The sequence below is a fragment of the Hippocampus zosterae genome, chromosome 13 (genome assembly GCF_025434085.1).
Source record: "Hippocampus zosterae strain Florida chromosome 13, ASM2543408v3, whole genome shotgun sequence".
Lineage (NCBI taxonomy): Eukaryota > Metazoa > Chordata > Actinopteri > Syngnathiformes > Syngnathidae > Hippocampus > Hippocampus zosterae.
This window is the reverse complement of record NC_067463.1, coordinates 6,788,689-6,811,478: the sequence shown is the minus strand read 5'-3', so window position 1 is coordinate 6,811,478 and position 22,790 is coordinate 6,788,689. Positions and strand designations below refer to the sequence as shown.

Here is a 22,790-nt window from a genome sequence, read left to right as displayed (position 1 = left end):
AGAGTAAGGGGTACTGAGGACGTGATTATGATTGGACAGTGAATGTGGGGAGAAAGGAGGGGAGGGGATGCAACGGGCTTCGCCATGAAACTGGTTAGGGGGTTGAGGAGATGGGTGGGTGGGGGCTGGCTAGCTGGTTGGGTGAAGATGATGATGATGGTGAGGAGGAGGAGGAGGAGGAAATGAGAGGAGATCCGGGGAGGGTGGGAAGCTGGTATTTATGAAGACGCAGAGTGTTTGTGACACATGCGCGACTCGTCTGCAGGCAGTCAGCACGGACAGCAAGCAGGAGGAGAAGGAGAAGGAGGAGGAGGAGGAGGAGGAGGGAGAGGAGGAGGAAAAGGAAGAGGAGGAGGAGGAGGGACGGCCCGCCTTCATCTGGACGCCATCAAGGTGAGTGTGTTGTCGTTTAAAAAAAAATGCTGCAGCCTGACGTGTCATCCGTGTGTGCGTACGAGGGGCATCCCTTCTGCTGCATCTTCATATCTGCCTCCTGCATGTATGTCACTGTGTCACCCTCCTCCTCCTCCTCCTCCTCCTCCTCCTCCCAAAGTGTGTTTGTGCGCATGCAGACTAGTTGACCCTACGTGCGTGCGTGTATGATGCCAGGTGATAAAAAATGCTAAGCACCTCCGAATGCAAAAAAAAAATCAAATAAAATATAAAAAAAAAGGAATTTGGGTCAGCGTCGGACGGCTCCGAGTAATTACATAACGGGAGAGAGATTTGGTGTTGCAGTATGCTCTCGGAATCAGCTCGCGCTCCCGCAAGGCCACCACAATGACACCGTGTTTATATTTATGTGCCGGCGTCGTCTTGCTCGAGACAAGAGATCTGCGAGGGATTTCAATTCTGGGAAATCGCCAGGCAAAAATGGTTTGTTAGAATTTCAGATGAAGTGTTTTTTAAAGTGCCCGAAGTATGAAGCATTTCTCACAACAATGACTCGTTTCACTGCATCATGGACAAAAGACAAGAAAACGTATACCAGTCAAATTATGATTAAGTTGCAAAATGTCATGATAAAGTCATCATGTAACAAGAAAAAAAAGTCACAACGGTACAAAAGTAACACTACAATATTTGGAGAATAAAGTTGTATTTTACTAAAACAAAAGCACAATGTTGCAAGAAAGAGATCGTAACATTCTAAAAAGTCATAATTTTACACGGTAAAAAACAATCCAATAGGAGGGCAACACTTGACAACTAATTGATTATATCATTCATTTACAACTACTTTTGAAAATCGTTGAATCCTTTAAAAAAATTTTTTTTATTGTTGTTGGTAAATTTGTCCAACAGAAAATATCAATCCGATTTCTCCAGTCCTCCATGAAAGCAGACTGATCTGAAAAAGCACATTTGCTTGTACATTGGAAAACCATAACTGACATATTTGCCTATTTTCTGACATGTTACAGACCAAACCGTCACAGAATCACAATTGTCTTTTAAAAATAATATCCAGTTTTTAACTAAGAGGATGGATTTTTTTTTTTATCCGATCCGGCGATTGACAAAATAATTGAAAGGTTAATCGATCATTAAAATAATCGTTAGGAGCAGCCCTACAACCATCCATCCATCCACTTTCAAATCTGATAATCCTCCCACGGGTCGCGGCCGTGCTGGAGCATAGCAGCCCTACAATAAAGTCATAATATTAAATCCTAATATTATTTTGAGAATTTGATGCAATGGTATGAGAATGATCTCATAATGTTAGAAGTCATGTTATGATAAAAATGTTATGAGAATAGATTTATAAAGCTATTGTTCAAAAAAATGTTATATAGTACCGATATTATGAAGAGAATAGTGTTGAATTTGAATTTCGAGAACAAAATGATTCTGTAATATTATACTTTCATTGTTGTAAATAAATAAAAACAAATAAGTGTTTCAAAAGGAGTTATAAATAACATAACAGATTTGTTTTCTCTAATATGTTGCAAATATATTCTTTAATTGTATCACTTTATTTCCCTTTAATGTTTTTCTTTGCCCTAAAGATGTCGTTAAGAAGCGTGGTTGCCTTCTGTCAGATAAATGTGTGACTTTGGGCGAACAAAATATATTCTATGCTCATTAAAACCTCGGATCATCTTTTGTTTTGAATGAGAGAATAAGAAAATTAACTTTGGTCATTTCTCTCCTTCTTTGATACTTTTTTGAAAATCATTTTGCTGTTGGACCAAGCGACGTTTGTGGTTGAGAATATGCCATTGGCTTGTGCGTATATACACAAGATGACCTTGCCCAAGGTGAAATAGGGACATGCTTCTTACAAGCAGACCATCCTGGTTGATTTGAAGGTTCTCCTTGCATGCGGGCTTTTATGAAACGGCATCTAATTTTTGTCAAAGTGCTTGTCCTTCCTCTTGTCGACTCAAGTGTTTATCCCCTTGACACCATCTACACCGACACTCTCCACAGATCTCTTAGAATATTTGTAGTTTAGCTGTGGAGTGCTTTAAACACTTTGAAAACTTCACAAATTGCTCTTAGAGGTGACCTTGAACGCTGTTTGTTGCTCCCTCACAGAATGAAGTGAAGAGACGTTCAAGCAACTCGTGACCTTCCGAGACGACTTCCGCGCAGTGATGCTCGACATCCCGAAAGGTCACCGCAGATTACGACGCTTCGGGAATTTACTACTGCACCAGGGACAGATTTTAACGAGGGCGGAACTATGCAAGGAAGATTCCGTGTTGGATTAGCGGATTGGGGGATTTTTTTTTTTTTTTGCAAAAGTCTCCCGGCCGCGGCATCATGGACCCTAACTGGGGTGTGCTGTTGCCTCGCCTGGCTCAAGTGGGAGCACATGCTGGTGGATCTTTACGCCTGAAAATTTTTGTTTCCTCGAATGTAGAGTGAGCTCTGTGGAGTGTGTGCCAATCTCCACAGTAGTTAAAAAACAAACAAACAAGCAATCCAAACCCAAACCAAAACAACGGAGCCTCAGAGAGTGTACCGAGGAGTCCGGTTTGAGCCGCTTGAAGCCTGAGGTGACGAGATAGCCTCAATGGACGCAGACGGCAAACCGGTTTGACGCTCAAAAACGACCACCCGCATAAGCCCTCGAGCACCTTCTACCCAGGTTTAACCTTGGAGTGACCCGTTACCTCTCCGGTCCTGGCTCTCCACCTGCTCTGCTGCCTGGGTTCCGGAACGCTCCGCCCTGGGGCCCAGAACGAGCCAATCAGGATGAAGAAGAGCCGCAGCGTGCTGTCTGTAACTGCAGAGGAGGTAGGGCAAAAAAAACCAGAGTAATATTATTGAATAGAATATCAAGTGGTTAAAAAGTTTGTGCAGCATGATTTAATGCTGCAATCCAATTCATTGTGCTGCTCCTTCTGGTATGGCCACCTTAGCCACTGGGAAATAGGATAATATTGTTCAGTCATCGAGACGCAGCAAACTTCTTCTACTTCAACAACGTGTATGTATCTCTCCAATAATATACGATTTATTTTTACAAGCGCTAACACCTCAATGATCGATGCTAACCGTCAGCATGTCGAGGCTCTGAGATTAGGCCTAACTTTTCAATTGGTGCCATGACGCGGATATTGCTGATGCAAAAGGGGTGCGATGAACTGAACCTTAGACCAGTTCAACAGGGGGAGATAGCAAATTATTTTCACCCTAAAGGTCACTCAAACGGGGTGATTGTTAGATTAGGCCTCTGTGGCACAGATAATTACTGAAGATAAGTGATTCAACCGTTGTATCTCTGTGATCTCTAATTAGCTTGGCTTTCTTATCTCTGGCAATCTGTGGCACACATATCTAGCGGAATCCAGTTAAGACCACGGGGTCACACATTGTCACCCGAGCTTGCAGAAGAAAACACAAAACCAGCCATTTAAACATTTTGCATCCGCAGTGCGAAACCATCCCAAAACACAAAATTATTGCAAAAATACATTCCTAAATTTCATTCAGTATGGCTTCATGAGTGTAGGAAATGAGTTTGAGTCAAGAGCAAAATGGATCAATGTACAAATAAAACTCGAGTTACAATCAATTAAACCAATACAGTGTCAATATTTGAATGTGCCCTTTGGTCCATAACTTAAAAGCCCCTGGTATGATGTGTGTTTGGATTGATTGTCTGCGGTGAACAACCCCCCCAAACACACGGTGGCTTTCACACATTTCAACCTTCCTTTGCGCTCGTTGCGAAGCTCCAAGTAAAGGAATCCACTTAGATGATGCTCGGATGCTTTCATCCTGGATGAAGGACATGATGGCATACATTATTCAAACAGGCTTTTATTGATCAAAGTCAACCAGAGCCTTTTTCTAAGTGACTCTGTATATTTCGACGTGGGCATGCGTGCAAGCATCCTTCCACATCTGCTCTGGACGACAATATGAAGCGCAGCATGGGAGTAACACGGGATGGTTGCCTAGCAACTGGTACTCCCCCCTCCACCCCCTTCCCCGGTGTTTTGGTGCTACGGTGCTGCAGTGCAGATGAGCCTCCAAGAGCGCCGTCTGTGGCGGTCTTATCTCTCTCACTCACACACACACACACACACACACACACACGAAAGCAAGAACATACACACAAGCGCACACACTTGTTTTTTTATTAGCATTTATGCTAAGTCCTGCACATTTACACTGTTTATCCTTGTGGTGATTAATGTGCACTGTCCCAGTGAAATAAATTAATTAAAAATAATAATTGTACATTGTATCCACTGAGACATTAGGCTGGTATCCTTGTGGTCTCACAGGGTGAGGACACTCACAAATCAGTTGACGGAGGGGAAAAGTCCGAGTCACCGCGCTATAGCCGTTCCTACACGTCCGGTGCCACGCTGGGGGCGGAGCTACGCAGGGGTAGGAGCAGGAGACTCTCATCTAGTCTACAGGTGGTCAACGTATAGCACGGGCGCATCACGATGGCCTGGCAGCCTCGAAGGTTTTCTTTCAGCCACAAGAATATTTTCTTGGCTTCCACTTGTTCATGCCACAGGTTCCCTGCTGGCTGCGCCCTCGCGACCGCACACGCTCGCCCGAGGTCCTTGGCAACGTGTCTCGTCCCACAACGCTGCCCCTCCGCATCCCGCCGCGCATCTCCATCACGCAAGCCGATGCTGACAGGTTTGCACGCGCCTTGCCCCCTCCGCGTTCCTATTGCTTTTACAAGTCTTCTCCAGCATATCTCGTCTCCTATATATTTTTTTAGTTATGAAGCAGAAAATGGCATCTCTCCCGCTCATACACCGCTGGGCTCGCAGAGTCCAGGACTCACTCTCAACACGTCCTTCCCCCAGAGCCAGAGGAGGGAGTCCTTCCTCTACCGCTCGGATTCAGATTATGACATGTCGCCCAAGACGGTCTCGCGAAACTCCTCACTCGCGAGTGAAGGGTGAGACGATGAATGAGGTCGTGCATATACTGTACGTTATATTCACCGTTTTTGGGTTAACTCTTCTCTCCGTTAAACTAAAATGTGAGCTTTTGAATTAACACATACAATAGAACACTGTTTTTTCTTTAAAGCCTGGTATGTCTAAATCTCAACCGTACGGCCCGCGGGCCGGAACCGGCCACCGAGGGGTTTCGATCAGGCCCGCGGGACAATTTAAAAATGCATAAAAGACACGGAATGAATATTTTAATAACATGCAATTCGTGTATTATCCGCTAGGGGCACACTGCTTTCTCTTTAGTTTAAGTGTAGGCAGGGATTACATTTAGATTTAATATGCACATGTGTAAATGGTGTAAAAAAATCATTTGTTTATAAATCTTGTTTAATCTTAAATGCATGACTATATTTTTCAATACTAATTACTTGTTCAAGTTTTGTGCCTTTGTACAATCAGTTGCAATGCATAAATGTGAATGATAAAAGTAAATTGCACATTTGTCTAAGGAAATCCAAGTTATTTCATGAAATGCAGGTACATTTCAACATTTTCCTCGTGTTCTTGTGCTTTGCTATATCAAAACAAAGGAAATACATGATATTTTGGTTATTTATAGCAGAGTATGGTATAATTTTAATGGTCTGGCCCACTTGACATATACCGAGGCCGTATGCGGCCCACGCTATGAGTTTGACACCCCTGGGCTAAAGGGTACAAGGTATTTAAAATGGACAGGAATCTGAAGAAACAAGGGTGGTCTAATCAGAGATGCTCGTCCTCTTTTAGACACACGGGGGAGGACTTCATCGTTACTCCTTTTGCTCAGGTGAGTAAAGCCTCATTGAGGACATCATTCCATCAATACTGCACTTTAGTTTGGCCTGGTTTGGAACGTGAAAATTTCAACAGCAGGGTGTATAGGCAGGCAAATAATGGGACGCCATAGCAGCCTGTTACAGTGTTTCATTTTCTTTCGTTTGTCTTCCATTGTTTGGTGCATTTCTACAAGCAAGGTGGCTCTAAATGGTATTTGTGTGATTATTATGTTCAAGGTTCTGGCCAGTCTGCGATCTGTGCGGAGCAATTTTACCATCCTTGCCAACGTCTCCACACCGACAGTCAAGTCAGTGTAATGGTTATTGGTTTATACAGCAATTGCTGTGTCATTTAATTTCACTTTGTTTTGTTGCTTCAACAAGTTACAATAGTATTTCGTTCTGTTGATGCATAACAATTGTTTGTCTCACTATAGTTTATCTTGTGCCCATTATTGTATTTTATTTATGTACTCTACTATGTATTATACCGCACCTTTTAGTCTATTCTTTTTTTTTTTTTTCAATCTCACGCATGAATTGCACACAGCCACTCACATTTTTGGTATGCCCATATACAGTACTTATGACAATTATTTTATTTATTTCAATATATTACGCCACAACTAGTCTACATGCATAAAGTGCATATGCATATTTGACATGACATTGGAGATACTTTTTCTAATACAACATACTATGTTAAACAATTGTGTATTGGCAGGAGAGATTTAAAAAAAAAGTGACAATTGCTAGCTTACCAACCACTGTGACCTCAGGAGGTCTCCGCTCGGTGGAGTATGTGTGAGTCCCAGGGCCACGTTGTCGGACCAACAATACCAGCAGCTCGCCCTGGACACCCTGGAAGAATTAGACTGGTGTTTGGACCAGCTGGAAACTATCCAGACGCACCGCTCAGTCAGTGAGATGGCGTCCAACAAGGTAAGAGAGAATATTTATAAAGCATGCAGAGTAATTCCCTGAATATAACAGGTTCAGTATTGGAAAACTAAGATCGTTTTCTTTCTAAACTGCCCTGGGACATGATGGCACAAGAAACCATCACAACCATATCTCAATAGGAAAGTAGTCGCATAGAACAAAGCAAAGGTTTTAGTCCTAAAAAGTACAATAAATATTATTGTAAGCTGCTTTTAAATATAATAAATTAAAACTCCACGTGAATAGTAATTGGAGTAAAATGTATTGCAACCAAGTTTTAAAAAATGTAACAAAAGAATAGTTTGAATTGATGTATTTTACAAAAAAAAAATTAAATACAATTGAACTGTCCGTAACAAATGCACTGCACTAGATAAAAAAAGTTTGCTAATTACTGTAACATTGCCCATTTGCACATTTAATTCATCAATTCTTTATATATACCTCTAGAGGGAGACACGCATTTGAGAATCACTGTGCGACCATTAAAAGAAATTACAAAATCAAGAGGAGCATTATTGATAATTTTTCGCTACATGTGGCAGCAGGTATTACTGTCAAAGTTTTGAGCAATTTGTCAAATGTCAATACTGTATTGTCACATGTGCTAAACATACAAAGTCATCGAAATTAAGTTCTCACATTCCCAGGCTTGCAAGCAAGGTACAAAAACACGACATGGTCACGGGTAAAGTTAAGCGTACTGACACAATAGCAACAGCAGACAACAGACAGACCGTTTGAATATGTGTTACGATGTGATGCTACAGTTCAAGAGGATGCTGAACAGAGAGCTATCCCACCTTTCCGAGATGAGTCGCTCCGGTAACCAGGTGTCAGAGTACATCTCCAGCACCTTCTTGGGTGAGTGAAACCATATTCCTATTAGGGCAGAACCCAATATATACAATTTAACTCTGTGTGTGTGTGTGTGTGTGTGTGTGTGTGTGTGTGTGTGTGCAGACAAGCAGAACGAAGTAGAGATCCCTTCCCCAACTCTGAAAGACAAACCGATGAGTCAAATCAGCGGCGTGCGAAAACTGTCGCACAGCTCCAGCCTCTCCAGCACCTCAATGCCTCGCTTCGGGGTCAACACTGACCATGAGGACGAGCTCGCTAAGGTCTCGCCGAACCCTTTTTGTGTTTCCTACATGGCCAAGAGTGGGATGACTCAATCTCACTGTCCGCATAAGCGTCAACAAAGTGTGTGTGTGGGGGGGGGATTGCAGTTTTAATACTGCTAGCTAGATTTGACAATAGCGCCACCTCTCCAATCCCTCCCTGCCCCAAGAGTTTCTGACCAAAGCGCCCCCCTCATTAACCATACAAAAGCAAAATTCTCAAACATGGACATGATGAAAACGCGTACTTGTGATAAATAGTCACAGACAACGCATTGCCAGCATCAACAAAATAACAGCACTCGCATTAGCAGTGTAGGTTAAATAAGCTAACATGAACCACCAGCATGATTTATTTGAAATGAGGTGTTACTATTACACTAAATGTTATCGGTTTGATGTTTCGTTTGTTTGGATTAGTTTATTCAAATGTATATTACAAATGTAGTTGCGGATTGTGGAAACGGTTTTTCGCCATTTGAGGTTTCCTGATTTGTTTTGATGATGGCTCAAACAGTGCTCGGAGATGTGCTTCAACATCAGAGATGCGTTGCCCCCTCCTCAACTATTCAATAACTTGACTGCCTTTGGTTTTATCAGTGACGCAGTTGTAACTATATATATATATATAATTTTTTAAAAAAACATTTATTACAATTATTATTAATATGCCCGAGCTATTAGCTTGCAAGCTAGCTTCTTATCAAGACATGGAAAAGCCTGGTGAGACATATTCCATCACCCAGAGGCTTTAAAGAGATATATTTTGAAGATATAAAGATCATCTGTGGAAATTTTCTTGAATAAGGTTATATATTTTGCATGTCTGTGTGTGTATACTTTGAAGCAGGAGTTGGAGGATTTGAACAAGTGGAGCTTCAACATATTTCAAGTTGCCGAATTCTCCAACAACAGACCACTCAGCTGCATCATGTACACAATTTTCCAGGTACGTACTCTGACCAATGGTGGGGTAGGTCATGGGGAATTTGGGGAACTTATTTCGAGCATCACGGCCAGCCTATGTTTTAGTTTGACAGTAAACCTAAACTAGGTGCAGCATTAAACAGCTTAGAAGAATTGTTCACTATTTGCCAATCCGCTTCTTGTTTTCAAGTGAGTTGAGTTGAGCGGTTCAGTAGTTTGCCTCACATCTCAAGGCACAACTGTACTTTTTAAAATTTAACCTCCCCAGGAGCGAGAGCTGTTGAAGACCTTCCGCATTCCCGCTGACACCTTCGTCACTTACGTGATGACACTGGAGGACCATTACCATGGCAACGTAGCGTACCACAACAGTCTCCACGCCGCCGATGTCACCCAGTCCACACATGTGCTCCTCTCCACTCCGGCCCTTGACGTATGTTACATTTGAAGAGAAAAAGAGGAACATGAGTTGTAATGTCGCTTCAAAAACGTTAGTAAAGTCATTGTTCCTTACCTTCTCTTCTCCCCCAGGCTGTCTTCACTGACCTGGAGATCCTTGCTGCCCTCTTTGCCGCAGCCATCCATGACGTTGATCATCCTGGAGTTTCAAATCAGTTTCTCATCAACACCAGTGAGTCGCACATATAAAGAAAATGTGATTAAAAAATCTGGGGTCTTCAAGTAACTGTGATTGCAATGTGTCCAGACTCTGAGCTGGCACTGATGTACAATGACGAGTCGGTCCTGGAGAACCACCACCTGGCTGTTGGGTTCAAGCTCCTGCACCAGGACAACTGTGACATCTTCCAGAACCTCACCAAAAGGCAGCGGCAGAGCCTTCGCAAGCTCGTCATCGATATCGTCAGTACTTCATTGCTATGATGTGCTATAATGTGGTTGTGGTTGCAATGAAAATGTGATTTTTCTTTTTTTCATTCCCAGGTTTTGGCTACAGATATGTCCAAACATATGACCCTACTGGCAGACCTGAAAACCATGGTGGAGACAAAGAAGGTGACCAGCTCTGGCGTGCTCTTACTGGATCACTATAATGAGCGCATTCAGGTGGGTTGCCAGACGTTTTTGTTTTTTGTTGCTACTAGTAGCTATGGAGGAACAATTCAACCACAAAATTGTGTAAAAAATATGTGCAGAAATTCTATATATATCATTTTATGATATAAAATGTAATTATACATAAAATACATCCTCCACCGGAGATGCAAATTTTATTAACTATATTAACATGTGCAGATGACTAGATGACTTTTCTGGTCAAACATAGCTTGCTCTGTTCAATCAATCAGAGGATGGAAAAAAATGATATCGTGGGTCAGCTAGATGGCCCTGTGAGGAAAATTTGAAACTGGATTGTTGTTTGGATCTGCTTGGACTAAAAAAAAAATCTAACACCTCCATACAGTACTGGGAGCAATGCTGCCAAAAGAACTTTTGGCAATACACTGGTGCAATTTAATGGACCAATTATTGGGACTTAGATTGTAAATGTGGGTGACTGTTGCAGGTCCTAAGGAACATGGTGCACTGCGCTGACCTGAGCAACCCCACCAAGACCTTACCCTTGTACCGGCAGTGGACAGAGAGAATCATGGAGGAGTTCTTTCGCCAGGGCGACAAGGAGAGGGAGCGCGGCATGGAGATCAGTGCCATGTGCGACAAACACACTGCCTCTGTGGAGAAGAGTCAGGTGTAGATTTGTTCTTTTTATCCAAGGAATACAAAAATACTCATATTGTTGAAGTTAAGTCCACAAGAACCCAGTCAATACAAATCTCAACCGCGATTGACTTGAAATTATTATTACATTTCTCATCACCTTCAGAGGGTTAAAAAAAAAGAGCCAAATTTGACAGTTCTCAGAAATAAATAAATCCTCAAGAAAAGTACAGATACTGGAAAAATGGTTGTACTTTGTTACTTCCCACGACTCCTTTGATCACATCTTGAGTTAGTTGCATGCAAGTGTGTATTCACATTCCTCTCGCTCTTCAGGTGGGGTTCATCGACTACATCGTGCACCCACTGTGGGAGACGTGGGCCGACCTGGTGCACCCCGACGCCCAAGAGCTTCTGGACACACTGGAGGAGAACCGCGAGTGGTACCTGACCACCATGCCTCAGTCTCCGTCGCCTCCCCCGGACAGACACTTGCAGCACGACCGCTTCCAGTTTGAGATCACGCTGGAGGACCTGGAACACAACAACCACAACCACGTTCACACGAGGATCGGCGGCGGCCGTCAGAGAGCCCACTGCCTTGAAGGGCAAGCCGAGAGTGAGACGGAGGACGAGCGGAACCACAACAGGGAGCAGAACGGCGTGAGTGATGAGGATGAGGAAGCGGGTGAGAAGCAAGAGGAGGAGGAAGAGGAGGAAAACTTCACAGGGGATCGTGCGGAAGACGAGACGGGTGACACTGAAAAGGAAGAGGAGGGAGAGGATGAGGAGACCAAAGGAGGGGAGGATGAAGATAATCTGGATGAAGATGGAGCCCAGGAGGAGAGAGAGGAAAATGTGGACCCAGAGGAAACAAATGAGGATGCGGGAGTCGGGAATGTGGAGGAGGAAGATGGAGCGGAGGGAAATGTTGACGAGGAGGTGGATAGTGAAGCAGCGGGAAATGAGAAAGAGGAGGAACATGAGGGGGATGTAGGAGAAGAGGAGGTGGAGGAAAATGATGTGGAAGAGGATGGGAACGCTGAGGAGGAAGGAGAAACTGAGGAGAAAGAAGAGCAGGAAGACGTTGAAGAGGAGAAAGACGGGGAAGGAAACGAGGAAGAAGAGGAAAGTTAATGGAGCATACGAAGCAAACAGGGTCAGAAGATGCAGATGAATGCAGACACGCATTAGGCGAGAGCCAGCCTGCGCCGTCCACGTGGACACGAGCGAGCTGAGACGTCAGCAGCAGCGGAGTGGATTCGTGGGCAGAACCTCTGCGGCAGGCTGCGGCACAGCAAGCCATTTCTTACGGTCCTTTGAACAAAAGGGTCACAAAATAACACATCCACGCAAATACGTTTGTGCCTATTCTCCCGAGATCACCGACTACACTTGACATTGTCTTCTGCGTCGTCCACGACCAAGGTCCCACCGCTCCTGACTCGGCCTATTAGGCGAAAAAAAAAAGTGCAGAGGAAGTCAAGTCTGTCGTCTTGTGTTCACACATGTAAAGTGTGGCAGTACTGTACTGCCGAGAAGAAAAAACAAAAACAGTGTCATCACGAATGATTTGCAGGCAAGTTAACAACACCGGGTAATACTCACTTAGTAACACGCCCACAAGTGCAAACCAAGGTGACCCACGAGCGGAAATGAGCATCAGCTCGTCTTCCGTGAAGCAATGGATTGTGGGTCCGGGCTCAAGGGTGTGACGGTCTTCCACAAGTCAACGTCTTTTTTTTTGTAAAAAAGGTTTTGGGCACTTTATCACCTCTGTTACATAAATGTACATAACAAACATGTATTTTAATCTTCTGATGTCATAAAAGAAATGCGATCAATCGAGTTGAACTATTTTTACCTTTTTGCCAGTGACTTATAAAAGTCGAGTTAAGAAGCAATTCCAAGTTCCAAGCAATTGAATTTTTGTTGTTGTAAAATAATCGCATCTACAATGTCATTAAATATAATTGTGTGGAACTGTTTGACAAGAACAAAAAAGAATATATGTGAACATTTTTGATTATGAGTGTTCAAGCAAGTATGGGTACAGATGAGAGGGGTCCTGGCTGGTCCAACAATAAAATAGCCCACTGAAGGATGAAACAAAAGAGCCTCTACTATTCGAAATACAAATGTTTAAAAAAATAAATTTAAAAAAGGCAACGTGATTTTGAATTTTATTTTATGGCAAAATAAATTTAAAAATTGTCAACAGGGGTTAATTAGTTGATTTGATTATTGATTGTATTTTTTTTTTTTAGTTTGGCTAATTGACAAATCTCGCTTTTCCGAGTCCGCATTACTTACCATGTGAACTGATTAAACAGTTTCAAGGGTGAACACTGATCTGGTCTTGTTTTATTCACAGTTAGTTATTCATGGAGACAGATATGCCTTTAGATGCAAAATAAAAAGTACATAATTGGCACGATGGAGACAGAATAATTCCAACAACCCTAAATGACACAAAAAAATGCCTAGATAAAATTTTATCTTTTTTTTTTTTTTACGCAAAAAGAAATCGGCACCCGCAGTGTCAGGACTAATTTCAAAGCGCTCTCCTTATGACATGATGGAGAATGTTACAAAAGTATTGAAAAGCATGACGGGCCGAATAAGGGAGAAACGTCTCAACATTTTGATGCATATAAAAGACCCCATTGTGATTTTGAGGCTCTTGAAGCTTATGTGCCCGTGAGCGTGTGTGTTTGACAGAGACTGAGTGGGAGTGAATATGTGTTTATGTGTCTGGATGCACATGGTGTTTTCAGCAGCCAATCACAGACGTCCAGTCCGGCAAGTTTTGTATCTCTCCGATGTCATTCAGCCGTTGGCGTCCGTGTGTCAGAGTGAGCTTGTAGCGCAGGCGCATTTTACACTGAGGAGGAAAAGATCCAGACATGAAATGAGCCCGGCACAGTGCACAACTCCAAGATTAAGCAATTACAGCGGAACTCTGTGGAGTAGTTTTTAAACTGTCCAGTAGACTAACTGAGAAATATAGAGAAAAATATTGCATTTACCGTATTTTACGCACTAAAAGACACACTTAAAAGCATTAAATTTTCTCAAAAGCTGACGAGTGTGACTTATAACTCGATGCGCTTTATGTATGGATCAATATTCTGATTTCTCAGACAAAGTATTTTAAATGTTCTCTAAAGCACTTTGTTACAGCTGCACCAATTGCGAAAGCTCTACAGTATAAAGCTGTATTGGATTTTATTCCCTTTAGCGTAGCTCTATCTAGTGGATGCATAACACAACCGCAGTCACTATTGTCGCTTCTGTTCTATGCGCCCTCTCATGCGGTGCGCCCTATCTATGAAAACAATTCATTGAAGGTGCGCCTTATACTCCGAAGTGCCTTATAGTGCAGAAAATACGGTACTCAAATATTTTTGGTGGAATGCCACTATAATAGTAGATTTAGGCAAAGGAAGCAAGAATTTAAAATAAAATGTGGGCCTGGCGGAAGAAAGAAGGGAAATCCTGATGCCTTTTTTCCAATGAAGGAAAAAGGCAGCAAAAGATGGATGGAAGGATATAGGCCAGGAAGGAAGCCAAAACAGCAGGTTTAAGTGACTGAACGAAGGGTGGAAGGATGCATGAATACAAAAATTGGGTGTGATGTTGAGGAGGAAATGAAGGAAATAGAAGAAGAGATTGAAGCGAACGAAAAGGCGCATGAATAAAAAGAAGGCCTGAAGGAAGGATGCCAGAAAGAGTCTTTATAATTTGATGAAAAATAATTCAATAATGTTATTATAAAAATGCAGCTGTCCAAATAAAGGCCTTGCCCTCCAAAAATGCCTCTGCCAACACATGAGGAACTACGATATCATCTCATTGGCTGACGAGTTCATCATTGTATCTCAAAAACGAAACAAAAAACAAAAAAAAGATAAAAACTAACCTTGTGAGGATTAGCTAACAGGATGACCTGTGCAATGGCAGGCGGAGGCTGCAGGGGGTTGTATGGTGGCAGATGTGTTGTTGATGAAGGTTGAAGTTTCACTGACATGGTCTGCAGGACAAAAAAAAAAAGGAAGTTGACAGTCGGCTCATCGCTTGTTCACTTTGGTGTTTGAAGTGTTTTCACCTTTGGGACAGCGGCTTGAAACACGAAATCTTTCACATCCAGGGAGGAAGTGTTCACCGCAGAGATGACGACCACGGCGACGTCAGGATGACCGGCAGGTGAGTCCCTGGTGAAATGGAGCGAGATGCGAATGCCGCCCTGGTCGTATATGGTGACAGGCTTCAGCTGACCTGCGAAAAAGAAGGAGGGCAAGACTAAGATCAACATGTGGGGCATCAAGAAGAAGAGAAAAAGAAAAGACTCCCACATACAATATATCGTAAAAAGAAAAAAAAAGAATGACTGATTAAGTTGCAGGTCAATTGAATACACTCAACAGTGTTGAATACATTTCTTCTTTTTTTTTTTTTTTTGTTAACAGAGACTATTCATACCCGTTTCTAACTATTTAATACTTGTGACCTTTAAAGCGGACAGATGGCCGTCCGCTTTAAAAATCAAACGTGACCCTTCAGCGCCCAAGCCAGCTATGGACGTACTAGACTTGATGGTTTCCATGGGAACAAAGATATTTTTCAGCACATGCTGCGGACAAGAGCCGTCTTCCGAAGGGTGAGGGTCAGATCCTGAACTCGTGAACTGTTGATCCTGTGACCTGACCGGAAGCAAAAAAAAAATATATATATTTTTTTAAACTAGTGATAATGGCACATAAAATTCAACTTGTCATGTACGGAAAAGTGTCATGTCTTTGTTTCATCACCATATGTTGTTTTCATTTGATGAAGAAGAACCATTATCCCCGCATCCACGGGCTCTCAGGAAGGGGCCCCTTTCTTCATTTGTTGGATAGACTGCTCCGTTGAGCTGTGGGAATTTTTTTTCCCCCCCAACAAACATTACATTAAAGCCTTGAACTTCCTTGTTCAGTCTCGTCCTAAATCTCACCTGCATTAGCTCGTCACAATATGACTTTGGAGACAAAAGAAGTAACTCTGGAAACAAAAGGGTAGGACAACGTTACACGTGCGTCAGTGGTTTGAATACAAAAGACTCACTCAGAGGGATGTTACATGAGCCAGTAACAAACTGCATTGACTATAACTAGCGAGTATAGGACATCATTGACTGGGTACTGTTTGCCTCGATTCTTTTAGGGAACATCTTGTGGAAAGAGACTCCAAAACTGGTCCCATTTAAGGTTTACATAGTGTAACAAATGGAATCAGCAATATATCAGGACAATGTACAGGGCTTGGGTTTCAGTGGTCAAATGGTTAATGACATGTCATGATGGCGCTAGAGCAGGGGTGTCAAACTCATTTTTGTCGTGGGCCACATTTTAGTTACTGTTTCACTTGGAGGGTTGTTATGACATGTAAACATATTTGACAATAAAGTTGTATCCAATCCAAATCCAATTCAATCTAATATTAAAAAAAAAAAATCAATAATAACAGTGTATTCAACTATTGATTAAATTACTGTAATGAGGAGTTTGGTCACAGCTTAAAATATGTCTCTAATTTATTAAATATGAGAATTTTAAATTTTGGTAGGGATTTTAGTAAGCATCATGGAAGTTGACATGCTTGATTTGCTTTCGCGGGCCACATAAAATGATGTGCTGGGCCTCATCTGGCCCCGGGCCTTGAGTTTGACACCAGTGCACTAGAGGGTGAATTTGCGCCCCTTAGTGGACACATTTAACGGGGTCTTCAAGGGTTGTGAACAGTGGAGAAAGTGAGAAATGATCACAGGTATTCAAAGAAATGTGCAGCAAATTGCCCGGTTGACTTCAGTTGGCTTCGGCACAGTTTGGGAGAGGAAAAAAAATGTGGCCGTGCCTGATTGCGGAGTGCTCTGCAAAGCCGCAGAGTTGCAGGTGCTTTCCTTAAAAGAGGAGAAGACAGGCGAGGAGGAGGCGAACGACAAAGGCGAGTCAGCTTTCCTGTCTGTCTGAGGCGAGTCCAGAGTCGAGAGGTCGATGAGATGGTAGCTCTTGATCTCTTGGGGACTCGTGGATACTACAATAAGAACATTCGGTCATACAATCAAAAAACATAATTACATCAGCAAATCACACATTTGTGTTGGCTCACTGTTATTTTTTGGCGTCACCGCTTCTTCACTTTTAATGTTACGGTTACACTCTCGCCCCCACGTTCGCTCCTTGTAGGCGTTCACCGCGAGCGTGAGTTCGTCGTTGGCTGCCAGGATCTGCGTCAGTGCCTCGTCGTCATCCACCGTGTCGCTAGCCAGCCGGAAAAGACTCGGCCTCAGCCGCTCGCAGCTCTTATACAGGTCCTGAAATATACAAAACGCCATTGTTCAATATTAACAGTCGGTAAAAAAGGAGCTGATGTTTTGGAGCGGAATTTTCTATTTTTTTGGACTGACGACTGATATCCTCATGGGGGGTACACACCAAGCAGCCAGAGATAAATACAAAAGCCGTGACAAAGATTCACATTTTTAAAAAATGCTAACACTCGGCTTTTATTCTCTGAATTTGGATTCTGTTCTCGCGTTGCATTGTGATGGAGAAGATTCATAATGTTACCTTTAATTCGTCAGTGGGCTGTAAAGGCACTTCAGTGTGCTCATCCAACATCTCTCTGAGCTGCTTGGTGCTGCTCTCCACCGCCTTTAGAGTGCTTTCACGTTTGGTTGCTTTCTCCGCTTTCTCCTCCTCCTAACACACACACACACAAAGAAAAACGATTTGTTGTTTAACAAAAAATAACAAATAAAAGTGACAATGCGCTGTATGTCATCCATCCGTCGTATGAGGCCTCACCTCTTTCATTGTGCTTTTAATGAGCCTGTTGGCAGTCTCCAAGTCTTCGGGACGTCGACTTTTTAATAATCTGGCGAGGACCTACAGGAAAGAAAATAAGAAGGGCGACTATTGTAGTGATGGCGGAAACCGCACACAGCATATCAATGTTCACCTACACACCGTCGCCTTGTCCTCTTGGTCAAACACGGAGTCGGTGGCTCGTTGAGGTGGAGGGGCCATGATGACTTTATCTGGTAGATTGGGATCCTTTTTGATGACCCCTAAAAAAAAAGGAACATTGTAATAGAGGACGCTTAAATTCAAAACAAAAGTGAAGCAACTTCAGAGTACCTTGTTTCTTGAGCATGGAATAGGCGTCTTGAATTTTGGTTTCCTCTTTAAGCCACTGTGTCCAACCGTAAAGAACCTGAGTCAGCCTATCTTTAACCGTCTGGGCAGTCCACGAACCAAAGTACTGCACAGAGGAAGATGAGTGAGTCAAAACAAAACAGAAGAACCGCATAGAGAGTTGAATGCCCTGAAGTCAGATTTTATTCATTTTTGATGTGTGAACTTTTAACTGGGAATGGCAACACTTGACGCAAACAGTTTACCTCTCTTGTTTGCTAGGGCTTAATGATTATGATAATTGTGATTATTTTTCCCCCCTTCAATACTGCGATTACGATTACGATTATCTTCCATGTATTTTTTAACACAAGCAATAAATTAATCTGCATAACAATAAACAGAATCAGATGTATGTGTGTGCTAAAATGAAGTCAAATGCGGCATAAATTAATCGGAAAAACAATTTGTTTACAAATACTATATGGGGCGGGAGGGGGTTAAACACTTTTTAAAAAATCCAAATTGAAGCCTTTGTGATTTAAAAATTTCATTCCGGTACATTGTGATGTCGATTCGGATTTGATTAATTGTCCAAAGTAGATGCGTGTTGCCATTTTGCACCCGTCATTTAATGCTCGAAAATCATCATATAACTGCTTCTATCTGGAAAGACTGCTAAATTGGATCACTCGTAATTCGACGTTCCGCTGTACTTCTATTGCCAAGAATTTGCTTTTGAAAAATACTTTCAAAGAAAGGAGCTCAACCAGCATCCCAAAACGCATTGTTTCCCACCTTATGGGTTCGACCGACATCCGAGCACCAGCACCGACTCTTACCTTTGGCGACAACACTTTGATGAGCTCGTTGAGGAATCGGAACTTAGCTGCTTCGCCGCGGAACCTCTTGCCACAGTTGTTCATGCACGCCTCGAGAACCTGGGAACAAAGCAGCCACGAGAGCCATGTCGCCGGATGTCACATGAGGAGGGAGTCAGAAGATCCAGCGAGTGACACTTAAAGTAGAACAACAGCGTGGTGTACGGATGGCCAACAAAAATCCATTGTATTTCCCCCAACGTGTGATCCAAGTTAGTCGCGCATTTTTATTCTCGGGCCCATTGCTATGTAGAAATAGAAGGCACGGGTTCCATGTGTGCCGGAAACTCTCCTTCGTCCGCATGTGAACAACAACGTCGATGAAATTAGGTCTTTGCAGATAATATTGCTTATGCCATTTTGGAGAAAAAGGAGGCATTTATTTGTCTTAAACAGATGATGAACTCAGAGAGTAACTGGGGCATACAATCTTTGCGCAAATACTCACAACACATCATTGTGATTACATCTCCATGGTAATTCTAAACAACCCGCTGAAGTGCTTTACATCCCAAAATACGCTGGGATTTTGGTTACTTACAGTCAGAGCTTGAAGAGCCTCTTTTTCTTGGGGAGACTGGATTTTATGAGCAAGAAGACTGAGAGCGACCTGTGGACTGACATGAACAAAATAAGATCCAGTATACAGTACCATACTGTCAAATGGAGCAGACATGCCGACAGCATTCAAAACAGCAACAGTTAACGTTGCTGGGATTTGCTCCTCACACATGGATGGGAAGTCCTAACAGCAATATGACAACATGACTGTGAGGAAACATGGTTGCGTTTCAACCGTGGACCTGAATTTTCCGTGTTAAAAGGTTCAACATCAACAGCAGTTTAGACTTTATTTCAATACTCTGCTCACCCATCAGTCTCCTGGTTGACTGATTGAAAGAAGGCCTGGATGCAGTCCCATTTGTCCTCCTGGTTGGTCGGGTCCGTGGCCCGATCTGAACAAAAGCAAAGTGTTCAAACGAGACACCGAGGTGATCATAGGGCAATTATAACTCAGTAAAAAAAATAGATTATCATTCCCTCCAACCATGATGATACTGCATTTGATCAAAAATTGAATTCAGATTTATGTAAAACATTTTACATTTAACAAGACACATTTATTCACGCTGTTGTTGTTTCTCGTCATGTATTATATGATTGCTACTTTTGGTCTTAAATGACTGTGAATTAGTGACGGACAGTCAGTACAACATATGATGAGATGGTGTTGAATGACCAAGTGACATTGCTGACTCAAGTGACAACATTGTTTCATTTTATTTGTCATTTCAAAACACAGCGGTACAGTGGGGTTGACCGGTTAGCACGTCTGCCTCACATAACCCGGCCCAGCAGGAATTCGTCAAAATGTCCAGGTTACTTATTGCAGGCCTGGTCCAGGGAATATTGTTATTTATATACTCATTTGGCTTTAACCTTGTTTCAGGCAATCAGATGCCAGTGATATTTGCATTTTTTAAGCTAAAAAACACATCCTAGTAGAATGAAAGAAAATAAATTGAGAGTTGCGTCTTGTTTTAAAGTGAGTCCACCATTCTGGCAAATCCTGCTTCGATTAATAAATCACTTGCTCAAGAAAAATGTTTCACACATTATCCCCTTGTCTAAAGTTAGTTTTTGGGTAAATCGCAGTTACTACTTTACCAGTGTTGTTTATGGGAGGGGGTGGGGTGGAGAATCCAACTTAGTGGTTTAACTCTTGTTCATTTCAAGCAAGTAAAAAAACACAATTGACCCAAATTGGAATTTAGCACATGGGCATTGCTCTCCAACTGAAATAAAATTACTTTCTACGATGTCGAGACACAACCATTCGCCCGTTACCTAACTTGAGTTGAAGTGAGGTCTGATTTCACATAGTCGTGTTATATTTATTAGTATCTTGAACTTCTTAATTGGGTATGGTGATTGCCTTTGACGAAATCTTTCAAAAACAAAATCAACGTTCACCCGTCTTTCACGACCACAAAGTGCACGCGCACGCGTTAAATGAACCAACTTCCTGTTACAAGCGTCTTCAGTTTCCACCAACATTTTCACGACAACACATCTATTGATAATAAATATGTGAGACAAATCAAATTGTTCAGGCTGTTCGTGGCAATCAAATAGTCAAATATAAACATGTTTTACAGGGATGTCACGAGACGCGACGTGCGCAGAGCAGAAGCCATCGGGGGATGCGTTCACTGACATTGCGTCAAAACTGAAATGCGACGCGCAAAGGGAACTTAAGTCAATCAAAACTGAATCGATAAAAGTTCGAGTGCCGTCTACTCACTGAGCAATAAGTCTAAAGTTGGATGGCTATCGTTGTTCGTCATAGCCGCTTTTCTGCTGGTGCACGCCCGGTAGTTGTCGACGTGTGTGAGAAGTGTCACTTGGGGAAAAGCGAAGATGTCAAACTGGCTGGCCCGCGACGACACGTGACACTTAGAACGCATTCATTCGTCACACGTTGTGTACACACACGAGTTGGCCTACTGAGCAAGTCTTTCTTTCGTACACAATCTATATTGAATTTGACCACTCCCTGAACTTTTAACTGTCCAGTACAGGGTCCTTGGTTTGCGATGGAGTTGCCGTGGGGCGCGTATGTACGTAAGTCGGAACGCGCCGTAGTCTTTGACTAACCTACCGGTAATATAAGTTAGTAGTGAAGTCCAATACATGGTCAGTGAACTGAACAAAACGTTGTTAAAGAAAAATTAAGGATGGTCAGAAAGAAGATACATAGGAGCCAACAAAGGAAGGAAACCAAAGAAGGATATAGGGTGAAAACAAGGATGGTTGGTGTGAAAGGAGGTAGTGAAGAGAGAACCAAGGAAGTGTGAAAGGAAGGAAATCGGTTGGAAGGATGGAAGGAAAGAAAAGGATGGGTCAATGAATAGAAGGAAGGACTGACAGAAGGAAAAGAGCAAGAAAGGAAAGTAAAGTAGACATTTAGGAATTAGCTGGAACGTGAAAGGTAGCATGGAGAGCAGTGATTTTGGGGAAAGAAGCGACGAGGGAAAACGTATGTATGAAAGAAAAGTTGAATAAAGAAGGATGGAACGTCATTTGGCAGGGACATTTGACAGCTGGTAGCAAGGAAAGAATGAAAGGAAGAAGGAAAGTTAAAGGCCGTAAGAATTAGGGTTGATGTATGAAAACAAGGAAAGGAGGAGTAAGGATGGATGCAAGTAAGGAAGGGAGGGTAGAAGGCAAGGAAGATGGGAGAAATAAAACTGGAATTATAGTTGCTGGTACATGAATGACTGGTGAACAGTTCAGGGTGTACCCCGCCTATCGCCCGAAGACCACTAAAAGGAGAAGAGGTAACCAAACATATGAAAGGAAGGAAGGATAAAAATTGGAAGAATAGATGAAAAAAGGAGGGAGAGGTCATGAAAGGAAGCACACAAGGAAGATGCAAAAAAACCCCAACTAAGTCACTGCATACAGTCAACATCCATCATGCGTTTTCTTTTGATTATCTGAGATCACGTCACGGGGCAGCAGCTTGTGTAAGAAAACTCAGACTTGCCTCTCCACAGCCATTTAGTCCAGCTCTTCCAAGGGATTCAGAGACGTTCCCAAACCAACCAGGAGACGGTCAGTCGAGTCCAGTGTGTCGAGTCGTCCCCGTTGCCTTCTTCCGACGGGAGGTGCCCGGAACACCTCACCAGGGAGGCGCCCAGGAGGCCTCCTGATCAGATGCCCGAGCCACCTCATCAGGCAATACTACACAAACACTAGTCACATGCTCCTTTTAGTTCCTTTGTCGGTTTAGGCCAAAGGCAGCTCCATTCCTGATTATCTTACAGCTTCAAAACTGCAATTTGTATAAATT

At 42.7% G+C, this 22,790-nt stretch overlaps 2 protein-coding genes and 1 long non-coding RNA gene across 11 annotated transcripts; 1 reads left to right on the top strand and 2 right to left on the bottom strand.

Moving 5' to 3' along the window:
- Positions 1 to 31: 31 nt before the first annotated feature.
- LOC127613922 (uncharacterized) lies at positions 32 to 7,069 on the bottom strand. Of its 2 annotated transcripts, none has more exons than XR_007966367.1 (2): positions 6,970 to 7,069; positions 32 to 3,241 (listed from the first exon to the last, which is right to left on the bottom strand). It is a non-coding gene; the product is annotated as an uncharacterized LOC127613922 (long non-coding RNA). The 2 variants fall into 2 exon arrangements; XR_007966368.1 differs by having other exon boundaries at positions 32 to 4,239; positions 6,970 to 7,064.
- Positions 3,103 to 13,030, top strand: LOC127613919 (cAMP-specific 3',5'-cyclic phosphodiesterase 4C-like). Its single transcript, XM_052085209.1, has 16 exons — positions 3,103 to 3,252; positions 4,752 to 4,889; positions 4,994 to 5,121; positions 5,207 to 5,389; positions 6,180 to 6,219; positions 6,446 to 6,516; positions 6,988 to 7,150; positions 7,921 to 8,014; positions 8,114 to 8,271; positions 9,122 to 9,220; positions 9,467 to 9,631; positions 9,730 to 9,829; positions 9,905 to 10,059; positions 10,141 to 10,263; positions 10,724 to 10,906; positions 11,212 to 13,030. The coding sequence occupies exons 1-16, from the start codon at positions 3,211 to 3,213 to the stop codon at positions 12,010 to 12,012; spliced, it is 2,643 nt and encodes an 880-aa protein (XP_051941169.1). The 5' UTR covers positions 3,103 to 3,210; the 3' UTR covers positions 12,013 to 13,030.
- Positions 13,031 to 13,219: 189 nt separating this feature from the next.
- LOC127613920 (ADP-ribosylation factor-binding protein GGA3-like) lies at positions 13,220 to 22,605 on the bottom strand. Of its 8 annotated transcripts, none has more exons than XM_052085213.1 (16): positions 21,240 to 22,605; positions 19,806 to 19,890; positions 19,476 to 19,551; positions 18,896 to 18,994; positions 18,057 to 18,180; positions 17,886 to 17,986; positions 17,724 to 17,804; positions 17,487 to 17,618; positions 17,026 to 17,230; positions 16,771 to 16,950; positions 15,872 to 15,918; positions 15,687 to 15,790; positions 15,463 to 15,578; positions 14,984 to 15,153; positions 14,798 to 14,908; positions 13,220 to 13,759 (listed from the first exon to the last, which is right to left on the bottom strand). In XM_052085213.1, the coding sequence occupies exons 1-16, from the start codon at positions 21,400 to 21,402 to the stop codon at positions 13,649 to 13,651; spliced, it is 1,905 nt and encodes a 634-aa protein (XP_051941173.1). In that variant the 5' UTR covers positions 21,403 to 22,605; the 3' UTR covers positions 13,220 to 13,648. The 8 variants fall into 8 exon arrangements, with proteins under 8 accessions (XP_051941173.1, XP_051941172.1, XP_051941171.1 ...); XM_052085212.1 differs by having other exon boundaries at positions 20,788 to 21,383; XM_052085211.1 differs by having other exon boundaries at positions 15,687 to 15,918.
- Positions 22,606 to 22,790: the final 185 nt, after the last annotated feature.

What these genes read in the sequence shown, in the direction of transcription:
- LOC127613920 (XM_052085210.1), bottom strand. Translation starts at nt 20,992, where the DNA reads ATGTTGGTGGAAACTGAAGACGCTTGTAACAGGAAGTTGGTTCATTTA. An exon ending in GTCAACCAGGAGACTGATGG is followed by an intron (nt 19,552 to 19,805) that starts GTGAGCAGAGTA and finishes TGTTCATGTCAG; the next exon opens with TCCACAGGTCGCTCTCAGTC. An exon ending in TTCCATGCTCAAGAAACAAG is followed by an intron (nt 17,987 to 18,056) that starts GTACTCTGAAGT and finishes CTTTTTTTTTAG; the next exon opens with GGGTCATCAAAAAGGATCCC.
- LOC127613919 (XM_052085209.1), top strand. Translation starts at nt 3,211, where the DNA reads ATGAAGAAGAGCCGCAGCGTGCTGTCTGTAACTGCAGAGGAG. An exon ending in ACGCAAGCCGATGCTGACAG is followed by an intron (nt 5,122 to 5,206) that starts GTTTGCACGCGC and finishes ATATTTTTTTAG; the next exon opens with TTATGAAGCAGAAAATGGCA. An exon ending in GTCTCCACACCGACAGTCAA is followed by an intron (nt 6,517 to 6,987) that starts GTCAGTGTAATG and finishes CTGTGACCTCAG; the next exon opens with GAGGTCTCCGCTCGGTGGAG.